Below are 17,473 nucleotides of genomic sequence, written 5' to 3' on the forward strand. Positions count from 1 at the left end.
GGTCTCTCCTACTTACAAAAGTTAACCTGGCAGTATGACTACCAGAAACACTAACACTGGTCCTGCCACAGGTATGCTCCCTATCAAGTACCATGACTGGAATGATCATTTAGAAATGGGGAAGAGTTGAGGAGCTAACAGAGCATATCCCATCTACCCTAGATCTCCCAACAACCTGGTGTGAGGGGCTGGGAAACCCAGGCTCATCCCTTTGTTTGGAAAAGCTAAGCGATAGGTTTATATAGACCAAGAAAATTTCTGATCTTGCCAAGGAAATAGGGAATAAATCATCAAATATAGTTGCATAGCACAGGAAACACTGATTAAACACTAGTTACATTCTAGCCTTTCACCTCAAAAGCTGGGCTCAAATCTAGATGAGCTAAAACAAAATACTAAAAATTCTGAGGAGAAAAATATATAATATTTGTAAGGATTTATCACTATTTCCAAATCTTAATTTCCGTCTTTAACTTAGATTTAGCACCTTATCTAATCAAGCAAAGCATTTGTCATCTTGTGGAGATGCTTGCGCTAAATTATTTCTGAACAGAACAACAATATACAGTTTTAGGAGTTTGTAAAATTTAACTGTAACCTTCTCCTTCAAGGTGACCAAGCATAAAGTCCCCATCATATTTTTATTATTTAATCTGATGAGACCAAACAATAGGCAGAAACTTTCACTGAGTGGGCGGGCGCATGCCCAACCCGCTCGAGCACAAAATAGCGTGTGATGATGTCGGGCGAATGTCCTGACATCATTACGCATTCACATGATATTTCGGTCAGCGGGCGCTTGCTTAGCTTGGAAGCATGCCCGCCAACAATTAAGTGGGCAATTAATAGAGATTTTTCATTGCCCATTCACTGTTACGGTTGGCAGGCGGGCGAATCGACCAGGTGGCCTTTGCATTTTTCAGGAAACCTCATCCACAGGCGGGTTGAGGTTTCTGTGATTAATTAAAATAAAAATAATTTTTTGTGGACAGCATTTTCATTACCTACATTTTCATGTGACTGATTATGAAGATCGGACACTTTTTTCCAATTTCTGTGAGCTTTATTGTAGGTTGTTCAGGTCTTCAGCTCCCTTCAGGGAGCTTTCTGTGAACACCACCACCTGCGCCCATGCTGACTTCAGCGCTTGCCCTTCTCCCACCCCACCCCGTCAGCACTGAGCCTTTCAGCGTGTGTTTCATGCTGGCTGGCCGTTAATTGGCCAGCCAGTGTGAAATCGCGGTCGGGGGCTGAGTGTGGTCAGCAGTACGTTCCCCGTCCGCTCCCAGTCCCACTGATTGTGCGCACCCAGCAAACTAAAAGTCCTGCCCAATATTTCTGAGATGAACTGTCTTGTAGAACAACTTAACATTATTACTAAAACTATAAAATCAATTCTAATTAGTATGAAAAATGCTATTTTGTAATACAATAATAGTGGTCCTGTGACACGGTGGGTAGTGTTCCAGCCTCTGAGCTAGATGATCTGGGTTCAAGTCCCATTCCAGGATTTGATAGCCACAGAAACTGAGTTCATAACGTGGTCAAGCAGGTTGATTATTAAATTGCAAATCCGTCCAACATGCAGATGGTAAGAATGGGAGAGTCTCCTAGTCAGCCAGGCTTGGTGTGGAGTGGCACCCCTCCACCTATAGTCTCTGGCAATAGACTAGCGGCTTGTTCCAGGAAAAACTAGCTATGGAAACAACTGTAAGCATGTGTTTTGTCTGCCTCATTGCACCACTAGGTGCGAGGGAGAAGATGAAGAATGCAGTAACGATAATATAATGCTATTGTTGTAGTGGATGGAAAATTTCCCTTATGCTGTATATCACTTTCATTAATTGTATTTATAAATTTGTGTGTATTAAAATGGAAAGTAGCTAAGTTGCAATTGCTTTATTTTTATAGAAGTGTGAAGTGATGCATTTTTGAAGGAAGAATGAAGATTGGCAAAATAATTTAAATGGTACAATTTTAAAGGGAGTACGGGAACTGAGAGACCTAGGGGTATAGTGAAGATGGCAGGACAAGTTGATAAAGTTGTAGAAAAGCATATGAGTTCCTGGGCTTTACAAAGAGGGATATGAAATGCAAAAGCCAGGAAGTTATGTTAAACCTAAATAAACCACCAGTTTGACCCCAGTTGGAGTACATTAAAGTCCCACCGTTCATGACTTCTTCTTTCACAAATTTGTTTACCTGTTCAATAGACCTTCACACATTCACCCATTGCGGCCCCAAATCTTCAACTATCCAAAATTTAAACATTAAAAGTTTGCACTTGAACATATACTGGTCCTGAAATAAAGAAAAACCAGCATTTAGAAGATAGGAAAACCAAGGTTGCCATGGTGTATTTTCCCCAGTAGGAAGTGCGCACTGTGCATGTGTCATCTGTAACCTCATATGGGTTGCTGTGATTTACAGGATACATTGACTCCTGATCAGTATTTTGCAGTACAGATACAGTGCAGCACTTTACTAAAAATAAGTGAGTTGGAGACAAGCAGAAAATGTCTCAGAAAAGTGATGAAACTTGCACAAAAAGTCACACTCTTAGTTCGACTGAAAATGGTGCAAGTGCTACCATGTTGGTCAGGGAATACCGTGTCAATGAATCTGCAATCAGGTACATTAGGCAGTCTGAAGAAAAAATAAGGGCCAGTGTTAGTATTTCTGGTCGTCATAGTGCCAGGTTAACTTTTGTAAGTAGGAGGAAATGGGGATGGCTGCTCCAGCTGAATTTGCAATTGCAGGAGAGTTTCCCAAGGGGCTGCAGGAATACATTGAGGAGAGAGGCTACCAGGCAAAGCAGGTCTTCAACACAGTCAAAACTGGCCTGTTCTGGCAGAAAATGCCAAATAGGACTTAAATATCCAAAGAAGAAAGGACAGCTCCTGGTTTTAAAGATGCAAAGTACAGTCTAACATTCCTAGTGTGTGCCAATGTGGATGGTTTTAAATGTAAACCAATTCTGGTTTAAAGATCAGAAAACCCTCGAGCTCTTAAAGGGAAAAGTAAATCTCACCTGCCAGTCTTTTGGAAGACTAACAGAAATGCCTTCAATATTTGAATACTGGTTTGAGAATTTCTTTCTGCTAGAGGTCAGGACTTACCCGAGGGAAAAGAACCTGTTTTTCAAGATCCAACTTATTCCCAATAATGCACACGGGCATCCACACTCTCTCACAGAGAGACATCCAGATGTTGACATTTTGTTTTTACCTCCAAATATGACCTCACTTATCCAGCCTATGGATCATGGGGTCATTGCCTCATTCAAGGCTTACTACACCCAACTTAATCTTCTGGAAGCAGACCCTTCAACCACAGTCTGTGATAGCTGGAAGGAATTCAACATCTTCATAGCAGTAGGCATAGTTAAGGACTCATGGGATGAAGTTAGAGCTTCAACAATATATGCCTGCTGGAAAAAAGTTTGGCCTGAGGCTGTGAATAATTTTACAGGGATCCCCAATGTGGAAGCTGAAGTGGCCAGGATTGTTGAGTTGGCAAAACAAGTTGGAGGGGAGGGACCTGAAGACCTGACCACAGATGAAGTGGATGAGTCGCTTAAATCTCATCAAGAGGAACTCTCTACAGAAGAATTGGTTGAACTGATGAAATTAAATGAAACTAAACAAGAGCAGGAGCAGGAAGAAGAGCCTAAGAAGGCTCAATTCACAACTAAGATGATGGCAGATCTCATAAGATCAGCTGAAGATTTGAAAAAACAGGTGACAGACCATGATACAAGTATGGAAAGAAGCATTGCCTTTTGTAGAGTGATTGGCACAGCTATTGCTCCTTACAGAGAACTTTACTACACTGAGAAACAAAAGGCAAAGCAGTCAAGAATAACATTGTTCGTTTCATGAAAATCAACATCTGCATCAGGCACTTCACTCACTCCACCTCCACTCTCAAGTAATTTGTACTGTAGGTGTGACAAATTTTACATTGTTCTTGTTTTCTCATTTTGTTAAACAGTTTCTCCAATAAAATTGTCTTGAATTTACTCAAAAACATGCCTCTGTGCCTTTAAAAAGTACAATTTTGGAATGACTGGAGCCTATCTAATTAATTCCCGTTATAAAGTTTGTTCCCTGTTTGCGATTTTGCCCTTTGCGAGAATTCGGGGGAACGCAACTCCTGCGAATGGTGGGACTTCACTGTATTGTGTCTAATTCTGGGCATTGTAGTTTAGTAAAGATGTGAAGGCTTTGGAGAGGCTACAGAAGAGATTTACTAGAATGATTCCAGAGATAAAGGATTACAGTTAAGTGGATATACTGGAGAAGCTGGTGTCGTTCTCTATAAAAGGCTGAGAAGAGATTTGATAGAAGTCATTAAAATTATGAAGGCCTGAGATAGACTAAATAAAGAAAAACTACTTCCAATGTCTGATGGGCACAAATTTAAAGTAATTTAAAGAAGAATCAGAAACCCCATGAGGAAAACCTTTTTATATACAAGTGGCTAAGATTTGAAATAGGGTGTTGGATATAGGTTCAATAGTGGCCTTCAATAGGAAATTGGATGAACACTTGAAAGAAAAATGTTGCATGGATTGAGAAAAGCAGGGGAGTGGGACCAATGGAATTGTTCTTTGGAATAGACTTGATGGCTGAATGGCCTCTTTCAGTGCTGTACAATTCTATAATTCAATGATTAAAGGGCTATTTTATGTAAAGTACGTACATATAAAGTCACTTTTGAATCTGCTCCCACCACTCTTTCAGATAGTGAATTCCAGATCCCAGCAATTCGTGGTGATCCTGTGCCCCACCCTAGTATTGACTATTGCTCCAGAGTACTCATCTCCAATCTGTCAGACATCAAGACTTCAGCCAGGCTCCCAAAACCCCCAAATATTCCAGACCTGACGCATTACACCTCAAGCCATTCTCTGCCTATTGTTACCCAGCCTTCAATCACCCCCCAGTGCACACCAACATTCTCCACCTCTAATAATAACAGACCCCAATACCAGCTCCAATGTTCCTGGACAACTAGATCCCACCGCACAAATACCAAAAACTGCAGTACAAAAACTATCCCCTATTGCTGCCAGGCCTGACTATCAACTATCCAGTAATTTCAGAAGAAGGAACTAGCCCTCTGCTCAGACATATTCCAGGACCAGTACTATTTAATGGGATCATGAACCACTCTCAGGTCAGTTCCTGGTTGGTTTCTATTGGCTGCTAAGTTAGCTGAAGTGTTTAGTGGTTTGTACTGTTGGTTAACTTTGGTGAAGTCTACAGGCAGTGGTGTGGCATATAGTGAGGGACTTGGCTTCACTTCAAGGAGCCTGCTCAGACCATTAGCTCCCAGCCTTCAGTGGTATAGTTTTCATCCCCTTTGGCCTGCAGCAAGGCAAGAAGAATGAGCAGAGATAATATAGAGGAGGACAAACTGGTGGAAAAGGAAGGAGGACGGGGAGAAGTGCTCTCAACAGGAGGCCATATCCACCAATGACTTTAAGGTACCACCATTCCAAAGGCAATTAGGGATGGGCAATAAATGCTGGCCTTGCCAGTGATGCTCATACCCTATGAATAATAAAAAAAGGCAGGTGACAGATTTCACTGAGTACTTCTTTCATGAAGTGGGGGCATCAAAAGCACTCTTCCTCATTGAAATTCAGAAAGGAGAATTGCTCCATAAAGCCCCTGTATCCTGGTCCTTTACATCTACAGCTTATCTTTATCAATGTGTGATAATACAGAGTAAATAGTGAATAGGACAACAAATACAGATGGATAATTTTGATGAATTCCATGATGTGGAATTAAGATTGCTATTCATTAAAACCATATTATAAATGATCACAGTGTTCCTGAGTAATCGGAAGTCAGAAAATCCTCTTAAACAGGGAGCAGTTGCCTGGAAAGTACATTGGCAACCAGGCAGGATTCTGTTTCCATGGCCACTTACACTATCACATGTTTGGCATTGCTTTCTGACACAAAAGAAAATGTTTTGAGAGTAGGCGATTGGGTGATGAATTTTAAACTGAAACTGAAGATATCAGGAGGAGGATGAGTAGAAAGCGTATTTGGATATAGAAGGATTATGTGTGAAAAGTTGTTGTGAGGATGAAAAATATTATGAAATTTTGACCAAGTATCATGGAGAATAGTTTCATGGTCATAGTTATTACATAGTTTTTACTGTGAACTGTGAAGCTCCTTCGGCCAAATTTTCCACTTGTCGGGCGAGCGTCCCAACATCATCGCGCACTCATGATATTTCACTCGGCGGGCGCGTATGGGAGTTGGAGCTGTGCCCACCATTAATTAAGAGGCCAGTTAAGGCCCTGACAACCCAACTGATGGTGGTTTAACTTTGCTCGTGCAATTTTTTGTTCGTCGCAAGAGCAGGCAGGCAGCCCACAATTTGCAAAACCTCATCCACGGGCAGGATAAGAAGGGTCAGCAGCATTGTCTATGTGAGTAGTGAAGAGTTTTAGAGATGGTTTGCTGCTGGTGACTTATTTGTACTTATCAGCTTAATCTCTGATCAGGGCTTCATTCTTAGCATTTTCAGGCTTCATTTCAGGTCTGATTGGTGTCTTCCAGGCCCCCTGGGGATTCAGACCGTGTAGCCCCTTCCAGGTATCAGACCCTGGTAATGGGGATTGTGGTCTTTGCTGGAGGTATCTCCTCTGAGGAGTAAGAGAAGGGCAAAAGGTAGAGGAGGCCACGTGTCCCAAAGCAGCTTCCAGGGGCGGGACCAGTGGGAGGAGAGACACAAGGGGCACAGGGCCAGCAGGTAGCCCAAGGCGGAAGGGACCGCAGGAGATGCCACTATCCTGCTTCCTGGGTTTACAGGCGGCAATGCAGCTGCCTCAATATGTCTGAGGTGCAATACTGGAGGAGGCTCCGTCTCTCCAGGGAGACCATGACCTCTATTTGTCAGATGATCAGGCCTGAGATCAGCTCCGGCTGTTTGAGTGGACACTCCATACCAGTGGCTCTGAAGGTCACAGTGGCCCTCAACTTCTATCCTTCCGGCTCTTTCCAGGGTTTAGTGGGGGATCAGTGTGGAGTCTCCCAACCAGCTGTCCACAGTTGAGTCAAGCTGGTGACAGAAGCTCTGTTCAGGTGGGTATTGACCTTCCTTCATTTCCGTATGAACAAGGCCAGGCTGAGTGAGCCAGAGGCTTTGCAGTGATTGCTGGGTTTCCCCGCGTCCAGGTTACCATCGACTGCGCACATGTGGCCATCAAGGTGCCAGTGGGTCAGCCGGGTGCCTTTGTTAACAGGAAGAGATTCCACTCAATGAACGTGCAGATAGTGTGTGACCACAAGATGCAGATTTTGCAAGTCTGTGCAAGGTACCCTGGCAGCTCCCATGACGCATATGTCCTGAGATACTTCCAGGTGCCAGGGCTCTTCTGTGCTCCAGCCCGACAGAATGGATGGCTGCTGGGTGACAAGGGCTATCCCTTGAAAAGGTGGCTCATGACACCTCTCCGCCACCCAGGAACAGAGGCAGTGTAGCTTAAGGGCGATGGTAGAGAGAACCTTAGGTCTTTTCAAGATGCGCTTCCGATGCCTGGACCGTTCAGAGGGAGCACTGCAATACCCCCAGAGCGGGTGTCACTGGTACTGGTTGCATGCTGCGCTCTCCACAATCTGGCACTGGTAAGTGGGGAGCCACTGGAGGAAGAGGATGTTGATTGCAGGGGGTGGTGGTGTGTGTCAGCTTCACCTCTGACTTCTGAGCGGTCCGAATCGCTCCTACTCCCTGGGTTCTAGACCTTGGACTTATTTAGGCGTTGTGACAAAGTGCAGCAGACAACTGGTTTTGGTGCAAGAAAAAAACTGGGTTTATTGAAGTCACAAATGAATTTATAACATTAGGATTACACTGAGATTATACAGGCCTACAAAGTATACTTAGTTAAGAATGGGGAACACATGGCATTATGAGGGAAAATCACGCTACTAATCCCCTTATCCTTGTCCCACCCCCAAAACCTAACTAAATTGAACTAGGAGAGGTCAGGGATCATGCTTACCAACCAGGGTTCCTTGACAGTTCAAAATCCAGCCAGGTAAGCCGGTTGCAGTTTTGGGGTACGCTCTTTGTGTCCTCTGGGGCCTGCCGTCCCCACGTGGTCCTGGTCTGTGGAATCTGCGAATGTTCTTCACTTGGGTGGAGGACGCGGTTGTGGGTGGTCGATCTTCATGGAGGGCTGCAGTTGCGGCCTTGTTGTCTTCGGTTGAGCCTGCCACCACGTGCCCCTCGCTATGATGTTGCCTGTGGGCCTGCAAACCTCCAGATCTCCTTCCTCCGCTTGGCACAGCTACCTCTCCCTGCTTAAACTCTGCTTCAACCGCTCCAAAAACTGTTCACCCTCCAGATCTCCTCCCTTTTGTAACTGATGGCCCAGTTATACTGTTTTATGAATTTCTTGTCTCAATCCAAATCAAGGTTAGTTCTTTGGCTGATTTTGGTGGGCTTCCTCAGGTGATTGTTGTCTCGTTGTTTTTAATGGGCTCACATGATGTTTATCATTGTCTTCCTGTCCCCGTAACTAGTCTTGAACTGAAGGCCATTGTATATGTGGAGTATTGATGGGTTCGCATAATTGCATGATTGCTGCCTTCCTGTCTTAGTAGTTAGTAGCGATTATTTATGCAAGATTTTGATGGGCTTTAGTTTCGTGTAAGATGAAGTCTTTCTCTGGGTTGATTGTTTTAAAGGGAAGAATGCGTCTTCTGTCTCCTCTCGTTGTCTGGTTACAGGCAACAATCCACACTGCACTCAACAAGCCCGGGCATGTCCAGTCCCAGGCCTTCATGGGCTGCAGGGTTCTACACTTAACTCAGCAGTTGGGTCCTCTGCCATAAAAGTCCAAAAGTCATACCCTTGTTGATGATATGAAAAATGTGGGAATTTTGAGAACCCTTCAGATGTAGCTGCACAGGCCCCATATGATGAGTCCAGTAGTGAGTCAGAAAAGGAGCATGGTGAGGAGAACACTGAGGGCGTGGAGCCAGACCTCGCTAACCTCCAGGAAGGCAGGGACGCCTTGATCCAAAGCTCCTTCAGCTAGGCCGCCAAATAAGAACTACCACCTCATGCCAGGACTGCCACCTCCATCCTGGATCACAGAAATGATCCTTTCCTTGGCCCCCAAGAAACACTCAGTGCCTGTGCAATAAAGCTTCAAGCAACCCAAGTCTGGCATGCCATACTGGACCACCCTGCATCTACAAAACAAGTGAAGCATACTCAGGCCAATAACACTAAAGCAAATGTAATTTAATGTTGGAGCTCACATTGTATTGAATGGAACAATATCTAGTGTTGGTGGTCACACCATTAAAAAAAGAAAAACAAAATGGAGGAACAAAAGATCACCCGTGACCGGTCCATCTTGCGCTTAAGGTGCTTTAAGCTTATGTTTATGGGCACTACGTCTAGATGCTCCTCCCTCTCTGGCACCGGCATTGGAGACAGCCTGCTGACTCTGATGTCCTGTTGGCCTTGATGACCTTGGTGGTCGTCCTTTGGCCAGTGGAGCCTGTGCTGGTCCCACCTGGGAGGGAGCAGCCAGTGCCACGGCTGGCAATTACCCAGTTGCCGCAGTCTCATCAGATGCGACGGTCACTGGCAGAGGGGTGGAGGAGCTGCTGCCATCATCCAGAGTGCCCTGAGAGGAGCCCACAAAGACAACAAGCAGCTTATGAGCCAACGTGGGGTCACTGTGGACCTCCCTGCTTGCCATTGATGATCCCCTAGCTGGGATATTGGGTAACCCATCCATCTCACACAGGGACACTGACCAGCTGAGGGCTTGCGGGTCCAAGCACAAACCCAGGAACTCCTGATTTTGTTCCTGGAGCAGCCTCTCCATGAGAGTCGCCACTCTCTCCATGGAGGAGGCCTTGCGCTCGGCCATGAGGGTCAACGCAGTGTCCACGCTCTGCAGGGACTCCTCCACAACAGGGACCATGACATGCATACCCTCTTGGATCTCCGCCAGATCTTCCCACACATCCCACTGGACATCCAGCGTCTGCTGCCTAATGGACGACTCCAGAGGCTCATCATCTGCCTTTGACTGAGCATCGTCCTGGTCTTCAGCAGGCTCCCTGGGCACTCTCTGCCTCTGCCTGCACCTCAGGCGAGTGTGAAGTCCCATCACCAATGTGTACCAAGATACTAGCCGCGGAACTAATGCCCATCGAGGTTCAGAGAGTGGGTGTGACCCAGGTGCTTGGGGAGCATGGTGGTCCTCCGGGGTCAGAGTTAGCTCCTGAAGGTCCTGCACTTCGCTGCTTGGTGCAGATCTAAGGGAGAAGAAGAATATGTCATTCGTTAAGTCATGACACTGTCACTGTGCATGCCAGGCACCCTGGTGAGACAATGGAGATGTGCATCATGTTGCCATCGTCTTTCCATGATCAATGAGGAATCTAGTCTGGAGGCTCCCATCAACAATGAGATTGCACAAGATTGTTTGAACCATCTGAAACTCTCACCTCAGGGGCACTGCACTCTTACCTTCATCTGACACCCCAGCCTCACTGTGGCTGATTGATTGAGGTGCATGGGGCCTCTCGAGCTCCAAGGTCTCCTGCACGTACCAGGTGAGGGTGAGGTGGTGTTGAGATCTTCTGCCAGTCCATGGCCTCTCAATATTGTTATGGGATGTCTTCTCCTGAAAGGACAGAGGAGCATTGATTAGTCCACTGTCTACCTGCAGTGCCATTGCGGACTGGCCGACCCCAGCTGAGGAGCACCTTGTAGGGCACATCCAAGTCGTGGCCCTCGAGGTGCAAGGCACTCAGTCCAAGCAGCCAGGGCTCAGCCCCTTGGCCAGCTCCGGCATTATTGACAGTTGGCATTCAGACTCTAACACCCCCGAGCTCCACGGGGGGATGGCCAGCTCAAAACAATTCAACACACTGACCTATGCCAACACGGTACTCACCGTCCCTGAGCACGGCAGGTCATTGAAGCGCTTCCGGCACTGCACCCAGGTGCTCCTCACCACGTTGTGGCTGCTCACCCGGCCTGCCACTTCCACCCATGCCCTCTTTGTGAGGTGTGGTGGCCTTCTCCTCCCATCCCTGGGGACAAGGGTGTCCCTTCTGGCAGCCACCTCCTCCAGGAGGGCAGCGAGGCACTCATCGGAAAAACTGGCGATCGAGCGCCCAGCCGACCTCCCCTCCCACCTGGTCTCTGCATCCTTATTTGCAGCCATGTCACTGCTGCAACTCCGATGCGGACAGTCTCCCTGGGGCTGCCTGCACTGATTTTGAACCGGCCGCCATGTCGCCATTGGACCCGGCGGACAATAGGCCCCGGCCCCCACCCGCCTCATCTTGGAGGTTCTCCAGCCGACGTTCACGCTGGGTGGGCCTTAATTTGCTTGCCAGCATGAAATCGTGGTCCAGCCCCGATCGCGGGCGGCGTTCGGCTTCCCAACCACTCCTGCCCTCCCTTGCCGATTCACCCGACGAGGGCAAAACTCTGCCCCTTAGTTCTTTGTGTGGATCTTTCGTTTAGGTGTTCAAATTATTTTCTATATATCCACCAGGGGTGAAAAAAAACAGCTTTCTACTGGTCTACCTGCTGCAGAACCACCTTCCTGAATCCGGGAATTCTGTGGCTTGGTGTCCAAACTGTTGGACATTAACATTGATATTGCAATGTCTAATATTCTAGTAATTAAATGTGCAGCATCATTATTTCATTTGTTGAACTAAAAAGTCACACCAAGATCTCTGCTGTGACACTCAATGTGGTGTAAAAGCTATAATAATAAATATTCCTTCTATTTACATCAACATTTAATCTTTGACTCTTTAACTTCAAGATCAATCTTCCCAATATTGAAGCACATTGCCGGAAGTCAGTGAAATGGAATTTCCAGGTTTCTATGATGAAGAGCCACACGGAGTACAGAATAAACACCACAAATACTTTCAGAGTTCCAAAACAATGATTCCTATTCGTCCAAAGCCAAAGTAAGTGAGAAAAGAAAACCTGTTCTACAATATAAAGTCCTTCGTGCTTTTCGGAATTAACTATCCTTTATCATACGCAACAAAATATTTTGCAGGAATCCATCTCCAGCTCCAGTCGATGATGCTGGGTTATTTTCGTTCACCTTTTTCTCATGGCTGACACCAGTGATGATAAAAGGGTTCAAGAAGGAGCTGAATCAAGACACTGTGCCTCCCCTGTCTCAGTTCCATTGTTCAGATGTGAATGCCAGAAGGTGTGTCAATTTGGAAAGACATTTTGACTGATCAGAATGTATAAAAATGTGCGTACAAACAAAATAAAAATTCTTTTGACATTTTGCTGAAAATATTTACAGATTCTTGCGTCTTTGGAAAAACGAAGTGGATAAAATGGGCAGTGAGAAAGCTTCCTTGGAGAAAGTGGCTCTGCAGTTTCAGAGAACAAGGCTTATTATGACCATAACTTGTACGGTTATTTGTATGATTTGTAGCTTTTTGGGACCGGTAAGCAGTCACATATGTCTACTAGTTTAAATGGTTATTAACTCCATCAATTCTTAATTTGCTATATTTCAATAAACTTGAAATAACATGGTGTTTAGATAAACCACCGATGTAATCCCGGTCTATGAAAGAACACGATTTTGAACATAATTGCATATTATTTATGTATCTCCCATTTTGTGAAAGCATTTCAAACATTTTCAAAGGTAATATGACCTTTACAATAAGGCCTAGTTTTAAAGGTTATTCATAAAATCAATGTCAAAACAATTCCAGGAAGTCAAATAACCACAGGGTAAAACTGCCGTTGTTTGGCACTAGTCTGGCAATGTCACTCAAAAACACAATCAATATGAAAAAAGAAAAACATCACACTAGTGGCATAGACATTAATCTTCAGAATCCATGAGTTAAAAATACATTGTTTAGTCAGGGTACCGAGAGATTTGCTCTGCAGAGCTATGGTATACCTAACATGGATCGGCTAATACTGTTCCAAACTCTAACTCTGGGTTGATTCAAAGACCATGATCTCCTCCACATTGGGCAGGACAGTGAGAAAATGAGGTTCCCCAGCTTTAATTTTATTGCCCCCCCACCCCAACAGCCCAGCCCCACAACCCCCTTCCCCACTGTCTCTACATCGACTGCTGAGAGGAATGTAAATTGTGGTGAAAGTGTGAGGCTTGGTGGACCATCCTATTTTCCTGACTACTGTTGCCTTAGGAACCACCAGGATAGGGATGTTGATAACCTTTGGGGGAGGGGCAGAAAGTCCCTAATGGTCAACTTATTTCCTTCTCAGTATGCTGCAAGTTTTATCCTTTGTAGGTTCTCTTTGCTGCCCACCACCCTACCCACACAACCCCACCCCACCCCACTGCCACCCTTCATCCCCTATCAAAGTAATCAGGCCCACAATAAGTCCTGTTTGCACATCAGTGCTACCTTTACTGATTTACATTGTCTCCCTAATCCCCATGCCTTAAACCTAAAATTCTTGGCAGCTTTGTCACTCAACAGCCTCACCCACGCCTATTTCTGTTAATATCCTCCAGCCTGATATCCACCTTCCAAGAACATTCTATTCTACTGACTCCAGCCTTTGGTGCTGCCTCTACTGTTTATTCCACCAGTAATGATAAAATGTCAGCCACTTGGGTTTTAAGCTCTGGAGCTCCCTTCCTATATCTTTCTACCTCTGCTTCTCGGCCATTTAAAAACCTTGGAAACCATCTCAAGCCAAGTTTTTGCTTACCCCTTTTAATCTCTTTCTTGACCTGTTATACCCATTTTCTTTACATTTACTATCACTTGCCTTTTGGACTTCTTGTCTCATTAAAGGTGCTACATAGATGCAGGTTGTAATTGTTACTGTTGGAGAAACCTAAAACACATGTGTCCCACTCAGCATCATATTAAGCACAAAAATATCATGATATTATTACTGCCTAATTGTGACTTCTGTTTCTTATTTTACAGGCAGTGCTGGTTCATGCTATACTCCAACATATTGAAAAAAAGTCAGAAAGTCTTGTTTATGGTGTTGGTCTGTGCTTTGCCTTATTCACTACAGAGCTTCTTAAAACCTTTCTCTTCTCAGTCACGTGGGCAATCAACTATCAGACTGGCATCCGACTAAAAGGTGCCATTTCTACATTGGCATTTGTTAAGTTGGTTCATCTTAAAGATTTAAACAACATTTCTATTGGTGAGGTAGGTACTTATCTGTAATGTAAGATTATTGTAGTTGTCCTTTGTTGTTTTTCCTCATTGGTCATGCTATATTAAACCAGCTGTGAACAAGTACGCCTTGGCCCAACTTCATTCTGGCAGGCTAAAGGCAAAATACTGCGGATGCTGGAAATCTGAAACAAAAACAAAAAATGCTGGAAAAACTCAGCAGGTCTGACAGCATCTGTGGAGAGAAAGGCAGAGTTAACGTTTTGAGTCCGTGTGACTCTTCTTCAGAGCTAAGAGAAGTAAAACTGTGGTGAAATTTATATTATTTAAGGGGGGGGTGGAGCAGATGAAGCTGGATAGATGCCCAGCAATAGGTGGAGGCAAAGGAGAGATTGCCAAAGATGTCATAAACAAAAGGTCAAAGGGGTGTTAATGGTGGTGGTGCTGGCTAAAGGAACGGATCCTTTCACCCGTCTCCAGTATTCTCCCTCCACCTGGACCCCTCCCTCTGGCCTCTTACCTGCCCTTGATCTTTTCATTGAGAACCGTCGGTGTGACATCAGCCGTCTCAATTTCTCTGCTCCTCTCACTCACTCTAACCTGTCTCCTTCTGAACTTGCCGCATTCGATTCTCTCAGGTCCAACCCTGACTTTGTTATCAAACCTGCCAACAAGGGTGGTGCTGTTGTTGTCTGGCGTACTGACCTCTACCTCACAGAGGAAGAGCACCGACTTTCAGACATATCCTCCTACCTCCTCCCGAAACATGACCCCACCACCGAACATCAGGCTATTCTTTTCAGGACTGTCATTGACCTCATCTCCTCTGGAGATCTTCCCTCCACAGCTTCCAACCTCATAGTCTCCCAACCTTGGACAGCCCGCTTCTACCTCCTACCCAACATCCACAAACAGGACTGTCCCGGTAGACCAATCATGTCAGCCTGCTCTTGCCCCACAGAACTCACTTCTCCCTATCTTGACTCCATTCTCTCTCCCCTTGTCCAGTCTCTTCCCACCTACATCTGTGATTCCTCTGATGCCCTACATCATATCAACAATTTCCAGTTCTGTGGCCCCAACCGCCTCCTCTTCACCATGGACATCCAATCCCTCTACACCTCCATCCCCCTCCAAGCTGGTCTGAGGGCTCTCTGCTTCTTCCTTGAACAAAGGCCTGAACAATCCCCATCCACCACCACTCTCCTCCATCTGGCTGAACTTGTTCTCTCACTGAACAATTTCTCCTTAAACTTGTCTCAGTTCCTCCAAATAGAAGGTGTGGCTATGGGTACCCGTATAGGCCCCAGTTATACCTGTCTCTTTATGGGATATGTGGAATATTCCTTGTTCCAGTCCTACTCAGGCTCCCTCCCACAACTCTTTTTTCAGGACATCGTTGACTGTTTCGGTGCTGCTTCGTGCTCTTGTCTGAACCTGGAAAAATTTATCAATTTTGCTTCCAATTCCCACCCCTCCATCACTTTCATATGGTCCATCTCTGACACTTCCCTTCCCATCCTTGGCCTCTCTGTCTCAATTTCTGGTGATAGACTGTCCACCAATATTCATTACAAGCCCACCGACTCTCACAGCTACCTCAACTACTGCTCCTCACACCCTACTTCCTGTAAGGACTCCATCCCATTCTCTCAGCTCCTTCACCTCTGTTGCATCTGTTCTGTCGATGCCCCTTTCCAAAACTGCACTTCTGAAATGTCTTCCTTCTTCCTTAACCGAGGTTTCCCACTCACGGTGGGTTGACAGGGCCCTCAACCGTGTCCAACCCATCTCCCGCGCATCTGCCCTCACACCTTCCTCTCCCTCCCAGAACCATGATAGGGTCTCCCTAGTCCTCACTTTTCACCCCACCAGCCTCTGCATTCAAAGGATCATCCTCCGCCATTTCCGCCAACTCCAGCATGATGCCACCACCAAACACCTCTTCCCTTCACCCCCCCTGTCGGCATCCCGTAGGGACCGTTACCTCTGGGACACCCTGGTCCACTCCTCCATCATCCCCAGCACCTCAACCCTCTCCCACAGCACCTTCCCATGCGATTGCAGAAGATGCAACACCTGCCCCTTTACTTTCCCCCTCCTCACCATCCAAGGGCCCAAACATTCTTTTCAAGTGAAGCAACACTTCACTTGCACTTCCCTCAATTTGGTCTACAGCATTTGCTGTTCCCAATGCAGTCTCCGCTACATTGGAGAGACCAAACGCACACTGAGTGACCGTTTTGCGGAACACCTTCAGTCTGTCTGCAAGCATGACCCAGACCTTCCTGTCGCTTGCCATTTCAACACACCATCCTGCTCTCATGCCCACATATCCGTCCTTGGCCTGCTGCAATGTTCCAGTGAAGCCCAACGCAAACTGGAGGAACAGCATCTCATCTTCCGACTAGGCACTTTATAGCCTCCGGGACTTAACATTGAATTCAACAACTTCAGACCATAAACTCTTTCCTCCATCATCAACCATTTTTTATCCCTTTTTCAATATTCATTTTTATTTTTTACTTTTTATTTTATATATATATTTTTCCACTTATTTTTATGATTATTATGATTTAAATTTATTTTCATTTTTATTCATTGTTTTATCCCCACCTTTTAGCCTATTTTCGATCTTTTTTCCAACCACTGTCCCCTCTCCCCACCTGACCCCCATTAGCGTCATCTGTCACTTGCTCACGTTGTTCTTTCCAGAGCATTTACCCTTGTCCAGCTATTATCACATCCTGCTTTCTATCCTTAATGTCACCATTAGCACCTCCTTTAGCCAGTACCACCATCATTAACTACCCTTTGCCTTTTGTTTATGACATCTTTGGCAATCTCTTCTTTGCCTCTACTTATCATTGGTCTTCTATCCAGCTTCGCCTGCTCCACCCCCCTTAAACAGTATAAATTTCACCACATTTTTACTTCTCTTAGCTCTGAAGAAGAGTCATACGGACGCGAAACATTAACTCTACCTTTCTCTCCACAGATACCGAGTTTTTCCAGCATTTTTTGTTTTTGTTTATTCTGGCAGGCCTGTGGCTGTAACATAACTTTTAGGTCAGGGAGTATTTTGATGGCCCTCCCACATCACAGCTGTGACTACACTTCACAAGTATCTCATTGGCTATGAAGCAATTTGGGATACCCTGGAGTCATATAAATGTAAAGCCTTCTTTTCTCTTTTAATAACAGGCAGGAGACAAATTGGAGCAAATTCTGTTTAGCCTACCTCCTCAACTTAAGTACTTTGAGGTCCCAGGACTCTTCCCATTGCTTCC

The 17,473-nt window shown here is 45.5% G+C and overlaps 1 protein-coding gene across 1 annotated transcript in view; it reads left to right on the forward strand.

The window, feature by feature from the left end:
* abcc12 (ATP-binding cassette, sub-family C (CFTR/MRP), member 12) overlaps positions 1 to 17,473 on the forward strand; it is a 124,469-nt gene that overhangs the window by 2,162 nt on the left and 104,834 nt on the right. Inside the window, exons 2-5 of the mRNA XM_078544329.1 lie at positions 11,846 to 11,996; positions 12,092 to 12,250; positions 12,353 to 12,500; positions 13,983 to 14,216. Of these exons, the coding sequence (XP_078400455.1) occupies positions 11,890 to 11,996; positions 12,092 to 12,250; positions 12,353 to 12,500; positions 13,983 to 14,216 (648 nt within the window). The 5' untranslated portion in view covers positions 11,846 to 11,889. The remainder of the gene's footprint in view (positions 1 to 11,845; positions 11,997 to 12,091; positions 12,251 to 12,352; positions 12,501 to 13,982; positions 14,217 to 17,473) is intronic.

The sequence above is a fragment of the Cetorhinus maximus genome, chromosome 6 (assembly GCF_964194155.1).
Source record: "Cetorhinus maximus chromosome 6, sCetMax3.hap1.1, whole genome shotgun sequence".
NCBI classification, from domain to species: domain Eukaryota; kingdom Metazoa; phylum Chordata; class Chondrichthyes; order Lamniformes; family Cetorhinidae; genus Cetorhinus; species Cetorhinus maximus.